The sequence below is a fragment of the Falco punctatus genome (genome assembly GCF_963210335.1).
Source record: "Falco punctatus genome assembly, chromosome: 6".
Lineage (NCBI taxonomy): Eukaryota > Metazoa > Chordata > Aves > Falconiformes > Falconidae > Falco > Falco punctatus.
Genome location: NC_137585.1, coordinates 47,784,019 through 47,809,549, shown reverse-complemented (window position 1 = coordinate 47,809,549; position 25,531 = coordinate 47,784,019). Strand labels below are relative to the sequence as shown.

At 43.3% G+C, this 25,531-nt stretch overlaps 1 protein-coding gene across 1 annotated transcript in view; it reads right to left on the bottom strand.

The window, feature by feature from the left end:
- The window catches only part of UTP20 (UTP20 small subunit processome component), a 65,030-nt gene that overhangs the window by 12,048 nt on the left and 27,451 nt on the right, over window positions 1–25,531 (bottom strand). The window contains exons 27-50 of the mRNA XM_080394176.1: window positions 24,883–25,091; window positions 21,438–21,581; window positions 18,949–19,028; window positions 17,836–18,062; window positions 16,760–16,904; window positions 16,248–16,335; window positions 14,759–14,902; window positions 14,098–14,148; window positions 13,854–14,006; window positions 12,687–12,842; window positions 12,157–12,297; window positions 11,118–11,255; window positions 9,134–9,273; window positions 8,578–8,657; window positions 7,437–7,726; window positions 6,805–6,944; window positions 6,180–6,336; window positions 5,266–5,364; window positions 4,477–4,644; window positions 3,625–3,791; window positions 2,613–2,754; window positions 2,242–2,358; window positions 1,234–1,404; window positions 328–456 (exon numbers count right to left, since the gene is read on the bottom strand). Coding sequence (XP_080250302.1) covers window positions 328–456; window positions 1,234–1,404; window positions 2,242–2,358; window positions 2,613–2,754; window positions 3,625–3,791; window positions 4,477–4,644; window positions 5,266–5,364; window positions 6,180–6,336; window positions 6,805–6,944; window positions 7,437–7,726; window positions 8,578–8,657; window positions 9,134–9,273; window positions 11,118–11,255; window positions 12,157–12,297; window positions 12,687–12,842; window positions 13,854–14,006; window positions 14,098–14,148; window positions 14,759–14,902; window positions 16,248–16,335; window positions 16,760–16,904; window positions 17,836–18,062; window positions 18,949–19,028; window positions 21,438–21,581; window positions 24,883–25,091 — 3,476 coding nt within the window. The remainder of the gene's footprint in view (window positions 1–327; window positions 457–1,233; window positions 1,405–2,241; window positions 2,359–2,612; window positions 2,755–3,624; window positions 3,792–4,476; window positions 4,645–5,265; window positions 5,365–6,179; window positions 6,337–6,804; window positions 6,945–7,436; window positions 7,727–8,577; window positions 8,658–9,133; window positions 9,274–11,117; window positions 11,256–12,156; window positions 12,298–12,686; window positions 12,843–13,853; window positions 14,007–14,097; window positions 14,149–14,758; window positions 14,903–16,247; window positions 16,336–16,759; window positions 16,905–17,835; window positions 18,063–18,948; window positions 19,029–21,437; window positions 21,582–24,882; window positions 25,092–25,531) is intronic.

Genomic DNA, 25,531 nt, shown 5'->3' with positions numbered 1-25,531 from the left:
AGGATTGCTTACAAATCCGCATTTGTTTTGTTTGAATGCCACAGAATACCTGATCTAATGATCAGGGATGTCAATTCTTCAGCAAAAACATCCTCAGATTCAAATACATCCTCATATATATGTGTATAAAACAGCCTCCCAAACAAGAGTGACTACAAGTCAAACAGGAAAGCTTTGCTGCTTCCCCCCACCCCCTAGGTAACAGGGAGCCTTAACAGCATTCTGTGGCCTGATCCTGACGTGAGATTGTTCAGTCTTTCATCATAAGGCAGAATCACTGTCATTCCAGTGGCTCACAGAACCCATAGGCCTGCTCCACAGAAATACCTTGAGAAGACCAAAGGCAGTGGCTTGGCGTGATGAATCATAAATGTCTTCTTCAGCAAAGCCAAGCAACACTTGAAGCTGTTTGCTTGTTATCTGACTCTTTGCATTCTTCACAAGTATTGTTACGCACTACAAAATCAAATTGCACATTGTCAATATACATGCAGTGCCATAAAATATAAGCCCACACTAAAGCCTGACTGTTTATACCACTTAGGTTTAGAAAGACAAACTGCTGCTCTGAAACATGCAGCTGACACCGTTCTCATCACATTTTGCTTTCAGCTGGCAATTTTGAGAGCAAATACACAAATTCAGACTAGTCCTTGAAACGACTGGGGATGCTCAGCCATGAACCATGATGCAGGAACACAGCCAAGAAGAGGGGGAAATTCTTCTGGCACTGGCATTCAGCATGAATTACTTTAACTTTCCCTTTTGATCATGAAGCTGTAATTAATCCAGCAATGCATTTACAAGACTTCTACAGGAAGACACTGCACACCTTAAGTGTAGTTATTACTACTATTAATTTCCTTCTTCCCTTGCCTCACATCGGCTGCCAGGGTTTACTCCAATGAATCATGTTAAAAAGCAAGCTGTTCAAGAACAAAACCGACACCTCTCAAAAGACAGGGGGGTAACAAGATACTATTATACAGAAGAAAGAAGGCAAACGTGCTTCTCTAAAAAAATCAGATACAAGTTGTGTATTTTTTTGGTAGTAACCTTCTTTAAGTTTGCACTCGGGAAAGATCAGCAAGGCTACATTTCTCTCGCTACCTTGTGATCTCCAGACTACCTCTCCAGGGACAGCTGCAGGAGGTATCTGCAGTTGCAGGAGTCTCAGTCTACAAAGTTAATCCTGAAGTAGAGAAGGGAAGAGCAGAGATGGGTCTGACTTACTTTGAAACAGCTCACGACCAGATGGAAATTCTGGCCTTTGGCTACTCCTGTCTTGGCAAATTCTTTCAGCAAGAGGAAAAGCTGCCTGATCAGTGCCTCCAGATTAGTACTGAGAGAAGGCAACGGGAACTTTAAAATCCATACCAAGGACTGCAGTGCACCAGTTATCACCTGTAAGAAAGATCCAAAGGACAGCACATGGGTACAATGACGCTGACAGAACACTTTTCTCACTGTTACAGACATGGTCAGGCTATCTGCAACTGTGGTAAAAAGGCAATGAACTAACAAAAATAAAAAATTCTTTCAAACCATTCATATGTAATACAAAGGGTTTCTCAGTTCTAAAAAACACTCTCTGCCAGTCCCTAATCCTCTGACTTTGATTTTAATAGGTAAAGACACTAAAACAGTGCTGATTCAGCAGATGGCAGGAATTCTTCCTAAAGCAGAGGTGCTTTCAAGGCACAGAAGCTGTTCTACCAAAACCCCAGGTCACCTGAAAGCCATGATCCACCTATCTGACAGCGTATGAGACGTGCCTTCCATTCCTGGGAAACTCAAGGTTTAAAAGATTCCTTCCTAGGCTCACTCAAACCCAAAGCAGCCCAAAAAGGAGGCTGCCTATGGTGCTGGGAATAAAGACATTGGAGTTAAATCAAAAGAAACCACAGTCATGACAACACTGCTCCCAGCAGCCACAGGACCTCATGAACCTCTTCATAGATAGCCCACGAAGTTGCCAAAGTCCTTGTATGAACATGCTCTACGAACACTAATCCATCCTTGAATCTACAGCATTAGGGGCAGAGCATTCAGTCTTCCATCAGCCACCATCCCTCCACCCCCTTAGGATAACGTAACCTCAATCAACTTCATCTGCACACCTATGCAATGAGGTTTGAAAACTTTCTCTTCTCTTGCAGATCAAGTGAGGGATGACATTTGTGGGCAGGACCGTTCTTAGTGGTACAAAGAGAATAGACAGACTCCAGCTCAGAACTGTACCTTGACATCCATAGATTTCAAGCAGTCTATAAGCAGCTGAACAAAAGGGTCTAACATTTCCAAAACATGCTCCTCTGAAGAATTTACTTTGGATCTCTTCAGGCTCATGTGTAGCAACTGGCATAGAAAACACAGGATATTAATTTCAAATTCAGGCTGGGACTGAAATAACTTAAGTAAGGTCCCACATTGTTTTAGGTTATAGTAGAATTTATGCCATATCCCATTCAAATATCTGCAAAAGGCCGAGAGGCACTGGAGTTATCACACACAAAATAAAGTTAAGGTAGTGGCTGTGTTAACACCATATTATCCAGAATGCTCTTAACAAAAATTCTGACTACAAAGCTTTGTATTGAGTAGATCCTTACCCGAAGTCCTGAATCAACCAAGATATACATATTAGTCCTGCTGCTGACACGTGCTTTCTGCCCTCCTCTTGTGGGAGTGGGTTGGAGCAGCAGGCAGCTCTCTGGTTGCAGCCGAGGATCTGGAGGAGGGGCAACTGTTTTTCTGAAAAGCAACATATGGCAAAGGAGAATATTCAGAGTTTAACCCTTTCCACAACGAGCTTGCTGTGGGGAATGAATAGAGCCATACTGTGCTCGGCTGCTTCCCACACAGCAAGCAAAAGCAGGTCACAGCCTGAACAAAATTAAATAAAAAACGAACTTGAGAGCAGCATGACAGATGGGACTCTCAGACTTGAGAGCAAAGAAGATAAAAAATGCATACTGATTTGCATAACATCCCCACTTTTTTCCTCTCAGTGGACAGACCAACCTTTCGAGTTCCTTCAAGCAAATCTATGTCCCGTCACTGCCCACTGCAATCCATTTATTGATACTTGCTTATAAAAACTGCTCCAAGAAGTCTGCAAACAGCTGTCAGATCCTAGAGCTGCGTAACAGGAAATGCAAGACACCCAGACCAAGCTCTGAGCAGCAACACCACCAGATAGAGAGGAAATCTGATGGCTCTCCCTGGCTTCTGCAAGAGCACCAAAGCCATAAAGTGACTGCCCAGTTTCTCTTATTCCTGACCTCATGAAAATGCCCAGGACCCCAAACACCTCTGCTTAGTAGTTTGCAGCTCACTTCTAAACACTGCCCCTTGTCCCTTCATCCAAACACTCAAATGCATATACCAGCTTACCAAACGGGGAAAAAGCCTGGCCGAAGGCCCTAAGCACTTGCAAAAGTAGACTCCCCGAGTTCAGCAAGTGTTCTGACTGCCCATAAAATTCAGTTACATTGAAAACAAAAGGCAAATGAAAGCAAGGAAACTCTCACACATTTGATTGGTTGGCTTTGAGAGCTGCCATTTCTGCAAGCAAACCTCCCAACCACTAACAGACTGTCTGGGTAACATCCTGGAACTCACTTGGCCTTCTCAGTGAGCAGAGGCAAGTTTTCACAGATGAGACCATGACTGAGGAGGAGAAGGGATTCTGCGTTCATGTCGGAATTGAAGATCAGTCCCGCCATGATGTGACGCAGTGCCTCATGCACTTTCCGGACTATCTTCAAGCTCATGGTGCTCTCCAGAATCTGCAAAGGCAATCAGGACAGTCAGCAGGGCAACATGAGGGCAACAATCTGCTATTTGCATTCAGAAATCATGGGAAAAGCCAGAGCAATTCCTCACTCGTCACATACTGCTGCAGGTTCCCAGCTCTCTCCATGAACAGTGTCCCATCGCCTCAGCTCTGCCCCAACATCCCTCCCTTTCTCTCCAGTCTCTTCCCCTATCACCACACCAGGACACTCCAGAGCTCATGAGTAAACCAGGGCTCCACTTCTGTGTGAGCTTTAACTCTAGTCCAAACCCTGCATCTCTGAAAAGGCAATTATTGCACATGGATGGACCCTGAATACATTTTGGTGACATCTCTTTCATGCAGAAGACACCAAACCACACAGAGCAGCCTTGCGGGACTTTGGAGCTCCAAAGAAAACAAGAGTTGGCAGAGGGAGATGGCATAAAGAACTCATAGGGGGATTTTTCTAGCAGGGGTTGAAAGCTTCCCAGAATGCCCCTCCCTGCCCTGGATACCAATAGTGAAGTATTATTTTACAAGCCAGATGCATGCTGCTTTCCGAAAGGAAAATGGGAAGCCAAAGCAGGATTATATAGATAATTTCACAGTAGCTACCTGAAGGCTCTAGTTTCTTTTAGACCATACAGAATTGAGAGTGCTCAGAGTTAAGACAGACTCTGGCTGACTTTTCTTACCTCTTTCAGTGGCAGAATAAGTTTTGTCACCTGGCTCTTCCCTATGAACTTTCCAAGAATTTCATAGGAATCGTAACTCTTGTTCTTGCGTGCTTCCATGACCTTGGAGACTATTCCCTTTACCTCCTTCTCTTCAGCTATATTCCCAAACAACTCTTGATTGAAAATCTTAGGAAATCAGGCAAGAGAAATGAATGAGAGGAGCAGAAAAGCAAAGCCAGGTTCGTCCAGTAGTAGCAAAACAACATTATTTTTCCACACACAGAGAAAAAAACAGTTCTCCAGGTTTCCCACAAATCATGTCTCCCTTTCCTTTGCCGGCGTAAAACACTCCAGTTTGAGCATACCAGGTGAGAATGCTGTTTTTACACCCCTCTGTGGTGTTGTGATACAAGGAGTAGTCACTGTAGTCAGACCAAGACATCCAAATAAATATACCCCATCTGGGGTGGCTAGCTGAGCTCCTGGGCTCCATGGACCACATTGACTAGATGTCTGTTAACTTGCTCATCCATTTTTTAGAGTACAGGGAAACACAGTTAGGTATTTTAATCTTGAACCCATTCCCTGTCAGGATGCAGGGCTCAGAATACAGCCCCAGAGATACTTGGCTACTCTACAAGGGGTCTGCTGATGCCTCAGTAGAAAATGGTCTCCTTCCCTTGCAGTACACACAATCAGCCCTGTTTGCCACCACGTCCAACACAAATCTACAGAAAGCCTTCTCCTCCCAGCACCTTCCCCAGATGCTTCACAATGCTCTTTCCTTCAATCTCAAATAGCTTTTACCTCAATCAGGATATCTAAGCAGGGGTCCAAATCACCAGCTCTGAGCCTGGTACTAAGGCCCTTCAGTAACAGGTTCACAGTGAAAGTCAGCACATGGAGCTAGAGAAAAAGAGAACAGATCATGTTTCCAAACCCCTGCATAGACCTCTTTGATAATACTGGATGGGGAGACTCCCATTGCAGAAACATCACAACACACACTGCACTTGATCTCTCATTATAGGGGAGGAAAGAAAAAAAAAAAAACAAAAAAAAAAACAATCACTGGAAGGATGACAATCCATGTACTGGCAGCAGGAAGAAGACCTCCTGTCCCTCCACATACTGGCAAGAGAACTGGCATCTCCTCTTTCCCCTAGTGCTCTTACTGATATTTTTAGGCACTGTTAATTGGTGCTTTCACTGTTACAGCAGCCAGAAGCTCACACTATGCCACTGTGGTAATTCACATAGAAAATTATTCTTATCTCCACAAGGTGAGTTAATAGTCAGAGCCTTGGCTGTGGATCTAGGAAGTAAGATTTCAATTAGCATCACCACATCTGTGGTCTGTGCAAGTCTCTGTGGCAACTCACCTCAGATGATGCTTGGCCCTAATGACCTTACTAGAAAGATTTCCATTAATCTCACTGGAACCAGAAATGCATCCTTGACCTCCATACCTCAGCTCTTCACTGGGAAAATGGAGATCCTCTCTTCTTCCCTGCTTCGACTCCACGTTCTTTGGGTACAGACTCTCATTTGACACTTGGCATAACAAAGACTGATGCAGGCAGCAGCAATAGTATTTAGTTGTATCAAGCTATTCTATCAGTGTAAAACAATTTCAGCAACACCTTCCCTTTGAATTCTCCTCCTAACACATAAAAACCCAAAACCTACAGAGAGCAGAAGAGGAAGAATTTCATCATTACCTGGTACCCGTGGACAAGAGTGGACTGCAGCTCTTTTAAGATGTATAGAAAGTACTGTACTCCCAACACTTCCATGATTTTAGTAAGGGTGTTACGGGCAATGTCCCGGATTTCCTGAAATCTGTTCCTCAGAAACGTGCAGACTTTCAGCAGGATACTAGAAACAGAGATAGACAGCTTAGTTCACCCCCAAACAGAGCAGAACCAATTACTGCTAGCTAAGGAGGCTGCTTTTCAAGGCTGTTTCACAACCAGAGCTATACTCAAAACCAGCCTCACAGAAAGGCTTTAAAGTCATACACATACCTACTGTCCTTCAAGACATTTTACTGATTGTCCTTTATTCCTGTACATTATTCTTTCCCCACTCTGCCACCCCTACCTCTGCACCTTGTTTCACAGCTCTGCTCTTATCTAAGGATTTACGAAGTTCCTTTCAAACTTAGCTTTACAGAAGTCAAATGCTGACAGAGGGGAATATTGCTAGGAAAATCAGTTTCCAAAAGAAATATTTAGGGATGCTCTTCTTGGATTTAGCCTGGTACATTAACCACATCTTGAGAAAGGTGCTTGCACTCATTTTCAGCACAATGAACAGCATTTAAGGAGCTCCGACAGTATTTACCTTGGCAGGTTGGCTTCCATCACGTCTTGGGGAAGACACTGCATCATCCTGACCATGGCAAAAGCTAATGGAACACGCACTACCTCATCGTCATTCACAACATTGGACTTCACGAGCTTGTGTTCCTCATCCCTCTTAACCTTTTTAAGAGAGCAAGACACAACGCACATTTAATATACATAAACAAATCCTGCTTTTTCTCAATGAACCTTAGAAGAGGCCAACAAGGCAAGTTGCTATCCTCTGTTGACTACAGGAAAAACCCAGAAAGCTAAAGGACAGGTGAGATGAAACCCTGCGTTTTCAATACAGAAGCTAAGTTGGGTGCTAGCAAGTGGCCGAGAACTTTTCAACAGGCTGCACAAAGTGAATTGTTTCACTTGTGTGATTCCAGCCAGTTCTCTGCAGGGAAGGAAAGACACCACACCCAGACTGACCAGAGGGTCTGTCAGTAATCCCCATGACACAACAAAGGGGATGAAGCCTCTTTTGTGCTTTCAGGTAATCTCTCTCCAGTTGTGTCTATTTTTTTTTTTTAATGTGCTGCATTTACACTGGCTCTGAAGTAGCACCTCAACTTTTATAGCGGCAGCACAGGCCTGTATAAAACCCTTCCAATGCCAACTCCTCACCTTTGCAACAATACACCTGTGCAGTTTAGGCAAGATGTTGACTGTAACTGTATCTTGAATGTGCTTGATCAGACACTCCAGCTCCTCTTTATTTTGGGGTAAAAAAGACACAGGTTTGGTCACTTGCTCAGCATCTTCAGGTGTCTCAGCTGCTTGCTCAGGTTCTGCCAGCTCCTCAGGGAGATTCTTCTCTTTCCTTTCCTCAGTCACCTCCTCTTCTCCTTCACTCTGCTCCAGCTCCATGCCTTCTTCATTCTCCACCACTGGCTCAAGTTCCATGGCAGCAGCTTCTGTCAGGTAATTGCCAAAAGCACAGGTAAATATAGAAGGCCACAAAAACTCAGCCCTTAAAATAGACTCTTGTGATGGTTTTGTTCTGGACAAAGCTCCTACCTATCATCAGCAACAGCAAAAATCAGTAAGCATTGGAGTTGTTTTACTGGGTAGAGAAGCTCTGGCATGCTGGTTTCTGATAATCACCCCTCAGGGCTAAGCTTAAAGCAAAGACTGGGTTATTCTTTGGCTAAACTCCATAGACAGCTTAGCAAAGGTCAATGTGCTTGAACCTTAGAGAACTGACATTTGCCAACATTTGAAAATTTCACAAGGCAAGAGGTACTGACAAGCACAGTTCTGAGATACCCTCCTCCTTCCTCAGAATATCCCAAAAGCCACAACATAGGTAACCACAATGGTGAAAAAGCCAAAGATATCACTTCTTCCCATGAGATGCCAAGGAACCAAGGTGAAGACATACAGCACCCTTTTCAGGCTGCAGACAACCATGAGAACTGCCAACATCAAGGACAAACCACTCAGATGTCTCAGCAGCCACATGGGTGGATGCAGACCTTGGAGAACCTCCCAGATTTGCATAAACCCATCCCTGTCTGTTTTGGCTTATGGAGGCCTGGGATGGAGAGGTAATGTAAAGATGGTTCCCCCCACCTCTCCTCACTTTGTCAACACAAAGGAGGACAGTCTGCATTGCTCCTGGGGAGGCAAATGAAAACTAGCTTCCAGTGTGCATGTTTTAAAAAGCTGGGAGTAGCTGAGCTCAAGAGTAAACCACAAAATTTTGATTAGCTGCGCTCTGAGCAGTCAGAGGTAGTGTTTCTACAATCAGGAGCAGAAAGCTCACCTTGGCTGCCAATGGTCAGAAGCTGCTTTTCAAGCGTTTCATGGTCAAAATGAAAGGCTTCCAGCACTGTCTCTAACAAGCTGTGGAAAGAAAGCATGAAGATCAGCCCTTTGCACAAAAAGGGGAGGCTGCATAGACCAACACAACAGAATATCTTAAAAGCACTTTTTGGAAAACTTCAGACTCAGTAACACCTCAGCATAAGGAGGTTTATCCTGAAATAACAACTGGTTGCTTTTCATTCTGTGACCTAGCTCACTATGAAACCTCCAGTGGTACTGGAGCAATGTGTCCCAGGAGCAGGGACAGTTTGAAAGAAGCAGAAGCTGCTAATGCTGGCATGCACTCAGTGAGACACAGTGTGAGAATGTGATGACTTGTTAATCCTCCTAGTTGCAGGCTGCAATGCCATGCTCACTTTAACTTGTAAGCCCACCTCAAAGTCGGCAATCGTCATCCCAAGGAAGAGGCTAAAATCCACGTGACACTCAAGACACTGAATTTTGCCTCAGCAGTCTTTGCAGAGATATAAAGCACCATCACTCACAGTACCTACCTGACTCCAAGCTTCGGACTGATCTGTCCTGTTTGCAGGACATGGATGAAATGCTTTAAGTAGTACAAGTATGCTGACCATGAGAGATGTCGGCAGACAGCTCCAATAATTTCAACTGAGGCCGTTACCATATTTTCATGCTGCTCAAAAGACAGAAATTCAGTTGCTGTGAGCATTCATGATGAACATGTGTCTACACCATACTTTACTCAAAGCAACAAAAGCCAGAAGTAATGTCTGTCTAGTGGGAATCCTTCGTATTCAGCTTAGATCTCCTCCCAATCACCAGGTAAAACATAAAAATAAAAAAAATCACAGCTCAACAAGCAGATGTCCAGACCCACTTCCCCCAAATATTTCTGCACATACTTTATTTTTCTCATGTAACTAAATCTATGGGTTCATTTGCATTAAGAACTAAAAACCAGTCAAGGTATCTAACCACAGACACATGGCACATTGCTGGGCTATGCTGATCAACTAGATATACACGTTGTTAACCCATTTCTGATGTGAAATAAGATGTGTTTGTTTCTTCACCCAGGTTTCAATCCATGCATTTTACCTCATGGGTCAAAGAGCGACTGCAGTCACTCTACTGATGGGCACAGTCTGTACGGCTGCAGGTGCTGGGTCCTGTGCTTAAGGTCTAACTGTTTCAGCCTCGGAAGAATTATTTCTGACAGTAAGCAAATTAGAAGTTTGCTTGGTCTGACATAAGCATCTCTGCTGTTCTCCTGATAGGGCGCAGGGAACTACAGAACTGTGAAACCTTGCTTTTCCATGTCACAAGTAGAAAGTCTATCCACACTGACATATGTCCTGGTTTCAGCTGGAATAGAGTTAGATTTCCTCTTAGCAGCTGGTGCAGTGCCATGTTTTGGATTTGGGGTGAGAACAGCGCTGATGGCACACTGATCTTTTTGGTTGCTGCTGGGTGATGTTCATACTCAGTCAAGGACTTTTCGGTTTCTTGGGCCCTGCCAGTGAGAGGGCTGGAGAGGCATGGGGAACTGGGAGGGGACACAGCCAGGACAGACGACCTGAACTAGCCAAAGAGGTATTCCACACCATATGATGTCAGGCTGAGCACATAAACTGGGGGAAGAAGAAGGAAGGGGGCCACGTCCAGCATTATGGCGTTTGTCTTCCCGAGTAACCACTGTGTGTGCTGCAGCCCTGCTTCCCTGGGGATGGCCAAACACCTGCCTGCCCATGGGAAGTGCTGAATGAATTCCTTGTTTTACTTTGCTTGCATGTGCAGCTTTTGCTTTACTTATTAAATTGTTCTTATCTCAGCTCCCAAGTTTTACATTCTTTTCCAATTCTCCTCCCCATCCCTCTGGGTGAGGGGGAGCGAGCAAGTGGCTGCATGGGGTTTGGTTGCCAGCCAGGGTTAAACCACAACATAGCAAGTAATTTCACTACGTATGTTTTCAATAAAATGTATGGAAAGTGACTAATAAAATGTCACCCTTCAAACTTTAATTACAAAGCTGCTAATGATGTCAGAGGTTTTCAGCTGTTCCCTGCAGCTCCCCTATAACTCCAAAGAAAACAGTATTTATTCCCACCTCAATTACCAGGCACAACCTATGTTCCCCACCACACACATTCTGCTGATGGACAGTAACTCATCTCACAACTGAACAGGAATAGGGCAGTTTGGAGGCAGAAGGGGAAAAGAATAATCAACTGATTACAAAAAATGCAAACAAACATAACCCCGAGTAAAAAAAAACAAACAAAAAAATCCCAACCACCAAAGAGTTGTTTGGTTAAAAGTTCTACCTCCAAGAAACAGGACAGGTTTAGCAGATATGATTGATCCCAGACTACATCTGCACCTTCCAAACCCTCCTTCTGCCACCAAAAGCAGCACAGCACTCTCGTCCACAAACCTATCAGCCTTTGAAGTGGTTAGTCTTAAGGAGAATGGTATACAAGAAAGGGTCAAATGAATGTATTCAATTTGAAAGCCTACCTTAAGCATTTTTTCATTAAAAATGGCAGTAGTAGCAAAAGGCATGACGTAGTTCTGCAGGGATTTAGAAGACAGCTCAAGCTTTTTTTCAGTGAGCTGCTTAGCTAGTTTCCTCAGAGCTCGTGCCCTCCTGTGGATCTGAGCCAAACATGAGAGACAGTGAATGAGGTGGTGCTTGAGTCACAGCGAACAAGAGGGAGCACATACATTCAGCAGTTCTGAAAATGCCTCTGTTTTAAGTAATGACATAAACATATTATGGCCACTTCCAAGGACAGGCCATGGCCTTTTCCTTCAGTCTCTGGGCTTTCACTAGCCTTTTGCCTCAATAAATATTCCAACTCAATGGCATATTTCACTGAGAATTCACAATCATATGAGTATGCCATCTTCACGTATCAGACAAGGGAGGCAACTGATACCAGATGAGAAGGCCTGATAAAATTACAAAGAAAAAATTTACACTCTCTATATAACTACATATTTAGCAAAGGCATTCTCTGATTGCACCTCTGGAAGTAGGAGAAACGTTTTATTTTCATACCACAAGAGAAAACCAGACACCAAGCTTTGTGCAACATTTCTATTACAAAGGTCTGTGAACAAAAAGGGGCTGCAGAGCCTCCAAATGGAAAGCAGCAGGGAACAGGCTAGAAAAAAACCAAAAAGACCTGTTCCCTGCCTATGTCATTGTTGCTGACTATGGGCTGGGTCAGACAGGTTTTAATGTGGAGTTGCCTGCTCAAGACCATGAACAACCACTTAGAATGAAAGTAATTCTTTTAGCTAAATTAAGAAAAGGTAAAAAGCAGTACTACGAAATCATAAACCCAAGAAATTTCTAGAGAAATATGACTTTGATTCACAGTCACCCATGTGATGATGCCCACATCCCTTTTATTTAACAGCATCTCATGACACAGGTTCAATTTCTCTGTAAAGATGTCGCATAGATGCTTCAGAAGACATTACCCCACAGTAAAATACTTTTGCTCTGGCAGGGGGAGAGAGGCACTAGGGAATGCCTATTGCCTTTTACCTGCATGTGTTTCATATTCTCAAAGAAGTCCATGTCAGGATCATGGCGGTTGGTCAACTGGACCAAATCCCGGAACTCAGGATTTGCTGGGAACGTTTGAATGAGGCAGGAAAGCAATGATGTGTAGTCCTGCTGGATGCTCTGCAAACAGCAAGCAGTGAACATTTGGAAAGGTTGCTACACACTCCTCAGAACAGCACTGCTGTCATGTACAAGTGTTTCAGGCCAACGAGTCCTATACTTTGGTAACAGCAAATACACCTATATTTTGGACTGTATATAAATTAAAGTCTCCCCTCCAAAGAATGAGCTACAACTAAGAAAAGCTGAACAATGGCAAAGAAACACATGACAGCTGAGTTCTATAACTTTTTAGATTTTTTAAGATTTCAAATGAAGGGTGAGCTCACAGAGGGTACCTGCACTTCTTATCTGAGCAAGGGACTTCAAGAACTCATCCATAAAATGTCTTATATACTCTGGTGTCCTGGAGACAGCTGGAGATGTGTAATCAGATAGCACTGTCTTACCTCAGTCTTACTTTTCAGCCCCCTTCTCACAGACTCCAGGAGAGTGTGCTGGATTAGCTCTTTGTACTCATTTTCTGTGTGGTCGATTTCTGCCAGTCGTTGGATAAGGCTGGTCAAACAAAGGCTCGCGTTGTCACTGAGAGCCATATCCCCTAGCTAAATGGATGAAAAAACAGTACCACATGAGTCTGGAGATGTACATGAGTCTGGATATGACACATTTTTCACCCCAAAAGACCAGACTGAACAGTACCACCTAACTACAAGACAGACACTGAGGTGCTAGAGCACACTGAAAGAAGAGAAAGCTGGTGAAGGGACTCGAGAACCAGTCCTATCAGGAGCAGCTGAAGGAACTGGGGCTGTTTAGCCTGGAGAAAAGGAGGCTCAGGGGAGACCTTATCGCTCTCTAGAACTACCTGAAAGGAGGTTGTGAGGTGGATGTTGGTCTCTTTTCCCAAGTAACAAGTGATAGGATAAAAGGAAATGGCCTGAAGTTGCATCAGGGGAGGTTTAGAGCGCATATTAGGAAAAATTTCTTCACTGAAAGGGTTATTAAGCACTGGAACAGGCTGCCCAGGGAAGTGGTTGAGTCACCACCCCTGGGGATATTTGGAAGATTCATGCAGACATGGCACTTAGGGACGCAGTTTAGGGGTGGACTTGGCAGCGTTAGGTTAATGGCTGGAACTCATCTGAAAGGTCTTTTTCAACCTAGATGACTCTATCATAACAAACCCCACTAATTCTTGAGATCATTCCTGCAGAAGTTCCAGTCCTGAATTAATGCCCACCCTTCCAATTAGGAAAAATCTGTCTCGATTTACCGGAAGGCCCAAACAACCAGAACACACTGCAACAAAAACAGACTTTCAGGACTACAGAATACCTTTCATACAGTACAAATTCACTGACCAGTTCCAGGGCTCACTGACAGAAAGGTGCACTGCACTTGGGTGAGCCTTCTTGCTGCACTGTATTTACCCTTCTGGGTACACCGATGAAAAGGTAAGCAGACAAAACTTAAAAACAGGTGTTTGTAGGAAGACTCAAATATGCTCTTTGAACATTTCACAGTGTCAAAGAATAGCCAATGGAAACAATTTGACAGTTAGATTCATCATGGACACATGGTACACAAAGCAGAAGAAGGAACATTCAGCCAACCTGGATGGTATAAAAGCAGTTGTGCATAACAGGGATGAGGAAGTCGATATCCACGGCTTTCATTTCCTTGATGCGGGCTGTGATTGACTGAAATGCTGACAGACGTACATCAAAGTCGATATCATCAAGATGTCGTTGATCAAAGGCATTCAGCTAAGAGAGAGCAACAACTTCTTAATGAAAAAGGTCACAAACTTGACAATACAATGTTAGGGGGAAAACTGAGCAAAGAAACTGCACATACCTTAACAACATCGGTAATATACTTCAATTCACTGTCAAAATCAGATAAAGTCTAAAAAGAAACGTAAAAGAAAATAGTTTAACTGTTACAGCTGCTAAAAATTTGGACAACTCATGACTTTACCACTTGAGACAAAAAATAAGAAAACAGCAGCATCGATTTTTCTATGTTAGAAGCTGAATAAGAACCATTCTTCTGTAAGCTGGAAGATGTCCTTTAAGTTCCTAAGTTTCTAAATACCTACATTAAGTGTTCCCTGGGTTTTCCTGCTGAAAAAATTATGTAAGTCACTTCAAGGAAGTAACAAACGGCCTGACTACTGTAAATCTGTGAGGGAAGAATACAAATAAAAATAATCTTCAGGACACTGAAAATCATTCTTACTTCATAAAGATACAGGGTTCATTACGGATGAAGTGTGCTTTATTTGGCTTCTCCAACACAAAAGAATCCTGGTGATGCTCCCATCAACCAGGCTGTAAGCCAGAATTTTTACAAATCTTTGTGCAGCTCATTAATTTCTATCATATACAATTTTGTTACTTTCACTTAATGGATTATGTAGATTGGAAAGGTTTTTAAGCTTATGTACAACAAAGACAAATATTGCTATTTATTTTGATCAAGAACAGTACAAGAATGACACATAAAAACGCAATACCTGAAATACCAAGCACAACTTATGTCGAGACAGTTTGTTCTGAATGACAGAAAAAAGCTTTGCCAGTGGTTTGAGAAAGCTTGTAGGGTTTGCACAATGCTTCAGCAAGTTCTGCACTGTCTCCAGAATATCAATCTCTGTACCCTGAAAGAGACAGATAACTAACTGTCAATAAACACTGAACCATCACAAGATTATTTCATTTCCTTGGGAAATATTTCAAGACACAGAGTGAACTTAGCCACTTTGCTGTATTTTATTCAGATCACAGATACTGAATGACAACAAAGAATTAGGAGGACACACTCAATGCAACACCAAATCTCTCAGAAGCAGTTGCAACCTTTCAATTAGACACAAGCATTGTGTTAGAGTGCCACTATGATAAAGACCTCTTTTTTGTGTCTTTCCTCAAATGACTCAAAGGTCAAGAGAACTAAGAGCTTTAAAAAGTAATCTTTCTTTAAGCTGTGAAATGAACATTAACAGCACCATATGCTTGCATGACCTCTCTGAACAGAAATGATTCACATATTTATAAACCAAGAATCCTCTGTGAACAATTAAATGACCACTTCCAAAGCAGAAGCTACAGGTTGCTGCCTAGCAGTTCTTTCTGCAAACCTAAAATCTCTCATTGAGCAACACTGTGTCTTTTAAGAAAAAGATGACCCAAGCCTTGACCCAAGGATTCAGGCAATCAAGCTCAATAATCAATAGTTGGGGACAATGAGGACTATATTTCTGAAAACAAGGTATGGCAGCAAGGGAAACTCAGACAAAATAGTCTACTGATATCTTCAGCGCTTGATATATTTAACAGTTTACAAAAACCTAAGCCATGGAGACCTCTGCTTCAACTGCAGCCCATATGCTTTGCATGTCTAAGGAATTTAGGATTTTAGGGATGTTTCAGTTCTGAGATACATTTCTGTACCCACAGGTGGATTCCTTAAGAGTCAAAGAAGAACAGGTGGAAGCAGGAGATATGGGAGCATGTTGACAGTACTGTATAACATTTGCCTTTCATCCTGCAATAGACCTATGTGGCACTGCCCACTGCACAGCATGTACTACATACTCAACCATATGTATTTATATTGCTGTCCAGATGCTGTGCCTTTGGATTTGGCATGCATAAAATTCACAGTGAAGAAAAGCACTTATTTCAAACACCGCAAGGAATTTGGTGGATTGTCTACAGTGGCAAAGGAGGTAAAGACTACATAAAAACTTCTGCAGACCTTCCCCAAGAAAACGGGGAACAGAGTCAGCCTGGAGACTGGCATCCCTGCATGGTATCCAGTGATTCATATGCATTAACACATAATGGCACAGAGTTCTGAGCAGACTACAAACACATGAAGTCTTGATTTTAGGCTAATCATAAGAAATGGCATGTAATCAATAGGACTTTTAACATAAACAAATATACTTTATTAAAAGAAAAACATACGTTTAATAGCAGGGGAAAGTAATTTCTACCTACCTGCTCCATGTTACTCTGATAAAGGAAGGGGAGGAGAAGGCTCACAAGCACTGAATTCTGACTCTTTTCTTGTATAAATTTGCTGATCCTGCACAATGAGACAAGATAATTTACTACTTTATATCAATCCAGTCAAAAGTATAGAGCAAAGAATGACTCAGCACTAGTGCTTTGTCAGCCCATCCAGACTAATAGAGCGTACCAACTAAAATCATGGTATCAGCCCAAGTATTCAGTTCCACATGACTGCAGGCATTTCTGTACCTTTTCGTACCCCCAAGAGGCACTGGTTTGATTACCAGCAACAGAAACAACCAGAATAAATTTCTGAAAACTGTTCACTTCAGTCACCAGCAACCTGCAAGGTCAATGACAGACCCAGGTATTTTCAACTGTTCTAAATTTAAACTCTTTGAGACAATGTTTTTTAATTTGGAACCTATTACAAAAAGCCTCTTTTTTCCTTCCTCCTTCCAATATTTAACTGTTTTGAGCTCCTAAGAACCACTTACTTGGAAAGTATACTCAGCTCTTTGCTGACTTGAGCTCTGTACTTCTTCTTTTTCACCTTCTCCACATTCAACATTGTTTTGCTGAAGTACTGAAGTATGGCAGGAACATGAGGCAGAACCAAGCGGCAACCCAGGCTGAGGGTCTCTGTAAGGGATACAACAGTTAGCAACACCAAAGTCTGTGCTACAAGCAACAGAAGGGAGATCCAATGGGAAAATACAGACAAAGGTTTCATCAGAGGAAAAAAAAGTAACAGGAGCTATGAAAATGAAAGGCAGCCCAGCACTTGCTGAGACCAAGTCAAATACATCTGAGCTGGGACCAAAGAAAGCACACACGGAGAATTAAAATCCTCACAAATTTCAGTAACAGCCCTGGTAAGTATGGGCTTATCAAAAGGTACCAATGGTGTTCCTCAAAGGCAGCAACCATTGCCCACAATGACTGGAGCATTTATAGATGTAGTTTTCTCTATTCTACCACTGACCTCTTGTCCAAATCCAAGCTGCCATAACAAAGGCACAGTGATAAGTGCTCTCCCTTCTACTACCTTTGAGTGTTACAGGTGAAAGATGGCTCCACAGCATCAAACACAGGGTGTTTCCTGTCTACTACCACTCAAAGGTAAAAGGAATCGATGGAAGGTCTTTCTTGTCAAGGACCACAGTCTAAACATCAAAGTGATACACAACCACGTGCATATGGGGAGTGGGTCTTTATATAAAACTTGATGTCAGGCTCAAAGTGAAGTTAGCAATGCAGTTCTTGAGGTTGTATCAGTCAAAGCTTCACAGACAAAGCAGATCGACAACACAACCATTCTTCTTCTTCATATGGAATTTCTCCATACTCAAGACCCTGACACTTAAATGTGGCTCTCACCTGTCGTTAGAAAAGCACGTCTTTACAGTTCTTGAGCATGTCAAGACAAATTTGTACACTGATGTTTCCAACTCCACTGGGAGGTCTCCTTCCCCCATATTTTCAGCCAGCACAAAGACAACCTCATCACAGTAATCTAACACCTCCTTCCAAAGCACCCAGCAGGTCTCTCATGACCCTTATGCAGGCATACCTTCTGTCACATCTCTAGTGACCATGACAACACAGTCAGTCACACTCAAACTGGAAACCTGCTCCGTGGGTTCAAAATCTGGGCTGTTGAGAAGGCTATCAGCTATGTCCATCACAAGACTGGATGTGGCCTCAGACAGATTCTTGGCTGACAGCACAGCAAACACATTTGACAGTATATCGCACTCTGGGTGATCTGGCTGCTGCTTGGCCAGCAAGGGGAAATACCTGGAAGATTATAGAAACAGCTGGCTGAAAATTGTATATTCAGAACTTTATAATTCCTTTCTGCAAAAAGTCACATAAAACAATTGTTTTCTACTTCAAACAAGGAAAAAGCACAGCAAATCACAGAACGACAGCGTCATGAAAAACAATGAATGGCAGTTGAGAGGTCACTGAGTCCCTTTCCTTGCTTCAAGACAGCACCATCTAAACCTAATTTCTACATAGATGCTTGTCCAAGTCTCCTGTTAGTCTGCTCTTGAGCTACTGATCCAATACCATTTTTTACAGAAGTTTGTATACAAAGTTCTTCACACCTACAAATTACATGTCTTAAAAAAGATACTGGATACTTTAGCAAAGGAAAAGCAGCGAGTCTGTGGAAGAGGCAAAAAGGACAGCTGAGCTGGAACTTTTCAGTGTGTCTGTATCAAAAAATACTCTCTTACAACTTTCAGTATCAGAATCTCAGTCACAGATTCTGTGCTGAACCTGCCCATGTTCTTTCACGAAACAGAAAGAAACAGGGCACTGAAAAACATGAATGAAACGATATATTGTAAAACTGACTTCCCACCTCCCAAGACAAAGTCATCAGTGGTCACGACAGAGACATACTCTAAAAGGTCAGCCCACCTCCTCACCAGTCAGCTGGGTTTGGGCTACATATGTGCTTAGTTGTTAATATATGGGAAAAGCAGCCCACTAAAATGAGAGCAACTGCATAAACTGGAAGGCTTCTGAACTGCTATAAAAAGAATAGCAGTCTAATGGAAAAAAGAAAAAATGGGTTTTGACACAATTATTTATAACCTGTTACTGTGCTCTTTTTTCCTTGATTTTTTGGTATTCAGAAATACTTCTGCTTCTTTGTGAGGAGAACACTTACCTGGGATTCTTACTCCAGGTGTGAATGAGTTTGAGCAGAAAAGTTGGAGAATATTGACTCTCTGAAGCCAATCTGCAGACCTAAAGGAGATAAAAATCAGATACCAACACAAGTAGGTAAAGCCATTTAAAATCCTCATCTCTAACAAAAACCTCATTACAATCTACAGTCTACCTTTTTTAAAGAAAGTAATTTCATGATCATTTTTCCAGCTTCCTCCCTATTTGTGGAATGCCTCTTTGATTATCTTACTCCTATTTACACACTATTCCAGCTACCATTTTTGCCTTCCACTTGAAACTGGCTCCCCATCGAGGATCTCACTGGCTGCAGAGACCTAGCAATGCTTCCCAGATATACCTATGAGATTTCAAGCGCAACACCCAAGACTCACTCCTCCCCATACTTCCTATGCCCTGACCACAGCACCTGCCATTACAGCATCTGCTCTGTGTCTGCATGGCCTCACTGCTATAAAAGCACCCTCTCTGCTCAGAGAGAGGCTCAAGCACTGCACTGCATCCCAGGAATAGGATCTCCTAACAGGGTTCTGTGTCTAAAACAACCTCACCTAACAGCTGTGCAGCCTAAGACCCACACAGTAGCTGCTGCTCCTTCATATGACTGGACACAGGCTAAAGAGACCTAGTACACAGGTCTGGCTCCCTCCTCACTGCCACTCTGCAACCCAACAGGCTGCACACAAGTCACCCTGACCACAGCTGGACTGTCAGCAGGACACCATTACTGAACACACAGGCAGAAAAGGCTCCACTGCATTCAGAGGCAATAGCCAGCATGATGCATGTGAGGTTTGGACTAGCTCAGTCTGGGCTCAAGATCTGAGCATAACACCAAAGAAGGCAGGTCCGACAGTCACAGCCAGGGTCTTAGAAAGTTTCTACTCCTGCACCCAAAGGCTGGTAATGTTATTGCTCTGCACAGAACAGAGCTTTCCTGAATGATGTACAATGAAAAGTAAACTGTTAACCCAGCCCTGCAGGAATGCTGCTGTGCAGGCTAATGATACTAAGCCTCTGCAAGTCCTGCGGTATGAAGAGCAGCAAACTCCAGTTCCAAGTACAACAGGCTTAAAACAATTTGCTCTCTCCACGAGTTTTTAATACACCTCTGCTCCATAGCCTTAAAAAAGGAAAGCGCACAAGTCCAACAAATCTTCCTGGAGTTCATTGGCAGAGACTCCCTCTAGAGGGAGCTCCTGGGTCATACTACCGTCCAAGCTCCAAAACCATCTCCGTCTCCCTGACACCTATAGGGACAACAGAAATTCTATTTAACAACAATTTTACATCTTTTTCAGACTAACTCAGCATTTCCAAACCCAATTCTCCCTGAAAGCATTAAGTGCTTTGCTGACTTAAAGCCTGAACCACATGCCTGAACTGCTCTGGGACTGCGGTAAATGTTCACTGCTTTGCCCAGGTGGCACCCTGGCCTTGAAAAGACCCCATGGACAAACCAAGAACTTTGTTGCTGTGGCTCAGCCCAGTGAAATTCAGAGGTATATGCACTACCTGAAACCATTTTATCTGTTGTTTTTCCACATACACATACTATACATCGCATATTATTATTGGTACAGCAAAGAAACAGGGTAGCAGTAAACAAACACGGTATCTAGAGAAGCAGATCTGGGGTTTCATAGACCACAGCAGTTACTCCTGTTTTAAAAAAAGCCTGTTACCAAGGCTTTTCTGCTGAAGGAAGCTGAACATTTGGATACCTCAAAAGCCCCAGTGAAACAGTTTTGTTGGGGTGAGCCCATCTTGCTCAGCTACTCTTTGGGTGGAGACGACTGCTTTTAGAGCAGAGACAACCCAGCAGCTGGTATAGGCACTCCCTGATAACCTCAGAGCCCAGTGCACCGAAACAGCCAGCACAATTTCATTTTCCATACTGTGTGTTCTCTCTTCCTCTCACAGTAGTACATTTTCCCAGCTCAGAGGCAACCTGAATTTCTCTGGTGAAGGCCACAACCCTGTGTGCTTTGTTGCTGTGCTCACATGGGACTCCCAGCAGGGAGGCATAAGAGCACACAGCCCACTGACAGACCATGCTGGGGTCATTCCTTTCCTGCAGCAGCATTTGTTTCTGCAGTCCCCTACCACAGGCCCAGTAACCGTCACACAGAAAAGTAGCAAAGTCTACCTAGAAGGGACAAGTATAATTTTGCTTCCCTGAAGTATCCAGGGAAGAAGTCTGCTTATGCGGTTAAAGATCAGAGAAATGGCATGCATTTTATTCAGATGAATTAATTTGTACTTTAGCCCGTGACTTGATTATTTCAGAACTAATCAGACAAAACAAGAAACTGGCCTTGCACAGACACATCAGAATGCCAGAATCTGTCCAAGGCCATATCCAATCTTGTGACGAACATAGCTGACATGATGGACTCCAGTGCGGCTAGAGTTTTCTGCATGATACGTGTTACACACAAGCTGTTTGGAAGAACAATTGACACTTACCTGAGGCCATACCACTGCATGGAAAACTGCATCAATCTCTTCCACACTAAAGCTGTAGGTCTCATAATCAGAAAAAAACTCTGCCACAAGCTTGAGTCCAAGACGTCTCAAATTCTTCAGTGGGTTAATTAACCTAGGTTGAACCTGTAAAAACAGAACAAAAAACCCACCCCAATAAGAGCTCTGCAGAACAGCTACTACCTACTTGCTCTGAAATTAAACACAGCAATTCACTAACCAGATACAATCTTTGCTGGAACTATCACAATGTTCTTCTGTTTTCTCCTGTAACTTGTTCACAGTAGCAATCTACCTCTCACAACTGACCTGAATTTTTCTAAGAGATGCCTATTTCCTGCACTAAGTCAGTTTCACAGGACTCCTTCTGCTCATGAAAATCCGTGCTGACAGGTCTGAAGTAGCACCTGCCCTTTTTGGACAAAATACATAAAGCTACACTGTAGAAGAATGAAGCTGGGTTAATTATCATTGATAACCTACAGCTGTGGGCTGGCTTCAGGGGTGGTGGGTTGGCTGATGTAGACAAGGTGCAGCTGTGGCTGGTTCTGGTAAGAGGCTGGGCAGCCAGTGAAGAGAGAGAGGCCAAGGAAGAGAGGTGGAAAAAGCAGAAGGAAGAGAGGTGGAAAAAGCAGAGGGGAGAGAGAACAGCGCCCTGGGTGAGGAGAGAACAGGAGAAGGCAGCAGAGGGACTGGCCAAAGAGTATGTTGGTATGAGACGGTAAAAGACCTTGTTACAGCTTGATAGTTTGGAGAGTGCTGTGACACTACACCACAGTTACATTTCTAGCCCTAACACTTAAATAACTCCGGTTTACACAGGAAAGGACCCAAATCAGCTCTTGAAAGCAAAGTTGTATTTTGCACGCTGAGATCTACTGGGAAGAAAATAAGTCAACAGACAATGAGAAGGGGGAGAAACAGAGAAGGCAAGAATGTGAATCACTTCCTCCAGTGGTGTGTGGGTGGAGTACAGCATTTGGTTAGAGGAGGATGCTTTCTGTACCCATTTAGTTGTTACATTCCATAGCCTTTCTTGGGAAAAGCATTTTCAATAAGGAAACCAGCCACGCAGCTAACAATGAAGTTATTCATGCACTGCTGTGTTCTGACTCTTTTTCCCTCAGAAAAGACTTGAGTCACCTAAATTATTTCCATACTGCGCAGCGCAGCTGAGGTAGCTCCACAGCGCAGAGGTACTGAACTCCAGGTCTCAGAAACAACAGAGCCATGTCAAAGCAAGTAAAGGCACCTATCAGAGACTGGAGCTATGTCTTGGGTTCCTCAGGGTCTCCAGTACATACCATGATCCACCACACAAACACTTGTATCTCTTATTTTACAAAGCAGCTTTGGTGACAAAGTCTCACTGAAAGACATCACAGTTTTTTTTATCCGATGTACCTACAGACTTCTAAAGACACTACCCTCTACCATACAATACTCTTCTATACCACCTTTGTACCCAAAATAGCAGGTAAAAAGACAAAAAGGAGATGGTGAAAAAGGAAACAAACATGCTCTTGCCCGGGACCTCCCAAGCTGTGCTGAATGTCTACTAATGGTGTACAACCACCTTGCAGACAGCAAATGAGCTGCTTGAAGGGCCAAAGAAAGCACAAACCAGGCTGCTATTGCTAATGCTGACCCCCAAGTGAAATAATTTTGTCTCTCACTGTTCAGTCACCAGAAGAGCAGTCCTCTAAGACCAAGTCTTTGAGAAGACAAACAGACTCAATACTGAATACAATCAGTAGGAAACAGTAAATTAATAACTTGGCTCAAAATGGTCAAAGTTGACATTTAACTCTCCAGGCAATATCAGCCTGCAGTAAATTACTCTCAAACTCCAAGGATGTCTTCTAATCATTAGCCAAGGTAAACAGATTTCTCACACTTTCCTTGAGCTTTTAACATCTCATGGGCTAATGAAGTGCTAAAGTTCAGACAAATGACAGACTGTCATTCCATACATTACACAGCCATGACAGGATTACCACAGTAACCCTAGCAAAAATGAGACTCTCTTAGCAATGGATGAAGCAGCTTTTAAAACTCCTTTCCCAGTTTAAATCATGTAGATGCACGCAATCCACTGCTTAAGTCAGACTGTGGGATGCTCCTGTCCTGAAATTCACTTGTCCCCTTCATTATGAAGACATAGGTTCTGTGCAGCCTGCAGGCAACAATAGGACCTTGGATGCTGCCTGACTGCAAGGGCTTGCTTTGTTTGATGGATTGTTTTCAAGGCAAGTTCAATCCTCAGACGCTTACAGATCAGCCTTGGCAAGAACATGCACACGTGCTGACAACACATTCATTACCTAACACCAATTGCTCAGTCTATCATCGCGTAATTCCTTTCAACGTCACAGCGATGATGACGACTGTGCAGTTTGCTTGTTTCGCACCTAATATACTACCAGGCTCTGCACCAGACCAGACTCAAGCTTTCCTTTTCCTATTTGGATTGAAGCCTGGCAAAGGCACTTGTTTCAGAAAGACAGAAAAGCCTGGCTCAATGTCATAGTTTCCAAACAGCTGGCAACAGACCCCCCCGATATAGCTGGGCTAGAGCTCAGGAATCTCTGTGCTGCCCTCCTGCACACAGGACAGCAGTAAGGCAACACACCCCATATCTCTAGGTGCAGCCAAGATTTAACAGAATGTTTTCCTCACCTGACCCTTTCTGCACGTACAGCCATTACACAGCAAGGGAAAAAAATATTCGCAGTGTTCTGCAGATACCTGGCTGAGACCCAGATTGTGACACGGGATAAACATGGCTACTACTGATACAGAGCTGAACGTACTTCTAGTGTGCTGAAAGCATGTTCTCATGTACATGAAGGCATGTACGACAGGAGACAATCACTGTAGATAATCTCTATGATCATCCACATCGCAGAACTCCCCTGGGGTCTAGCACTGCAACAAAACACCTCAAAGACAAGTTTTGCTCCAAAGTCCTCAGGCAAGGAACTTTTAATCCTCTCCTTCCATTCAAAAATGTTTGAAGAAGCTACATCTTTAAGGCCAATTTCAACTTCCAGCCATAAGACCCTGTTATACCCTCACAAGAAATCATTTAGCTCTCCCTCGTGCCCATGCCTCCACAGAGCAGGCAGGTAGCAATGCAGAGATCCCCCTCAACCCTCTCTTCAGTAACTCAAACAAAAATGCAGTCCAAAGCAGCTTTCTAAATACATTAACTCTGCCTGCACTGCCTGAGCCCTGTAGGATTTTCAAGTATCACTGGCCTCTATTTTGACAGATATCTAATTACTAAGCTTCACTCCATGCTGGCATTAAAGCTTATCTTTACCTGAGCCAGTATAAGTGTGCGTACATGTGCAAGCTAAGCGGTCAAGAAGAGAAAGGAATTAAATTTATGTTTGTTTGTGTATTGTTTGCATACATACTGTACCTTCTCTCTCTGCTGAAGAATGCAGGACACCACAGCTGTCATGCAGAGCAGTATCTGTAGAATTTCAGGCAGGTATTGATGGATCAAATGTCCCATGTTTCTCAATACAACTTCAAGACTGTTAAAGAGGCTATGCTGACGCCCAAGAGGCAGGACTTTAGCTAAGTCCAGCTCTGACATACTTCGAAGCACCGCAGTCTGGCAAGGCCCTGCAGTAGGCAAAGGGACAGCAACTTATCTAGAGAAGCACCACAAAGATGCCCAATACCAAAAATAATTTTCAAATGAGAAGTAGTATAATCTGGCCCTAAATTACAGATCCTCACATTCACTTCTTAAATAAGGTCAACTCTGGGTCTCCATCTCCTTGTGACACTCAGACATCTCCCTCTGCTACAGTATCTGAGCACTTTACACCTTTTATTGCCATCATACACAGGCTAGGCTACGATGCCAGCGATCACTCATTCTTGACCTGTTACAGCTTACTTGCACAGCTGTGGCAAGTCATTCAGTTTCTCTGACCTTGGCCCTGTAAAACAGAGCAATCGTGAAAAAACTCAGGGGAATCACAGTCCTTACCAAAAGTTTACTTTCATCCTTTCATCCTTCCAAGGCACCGTTAGGGACACACTGAAGCACGTAACAG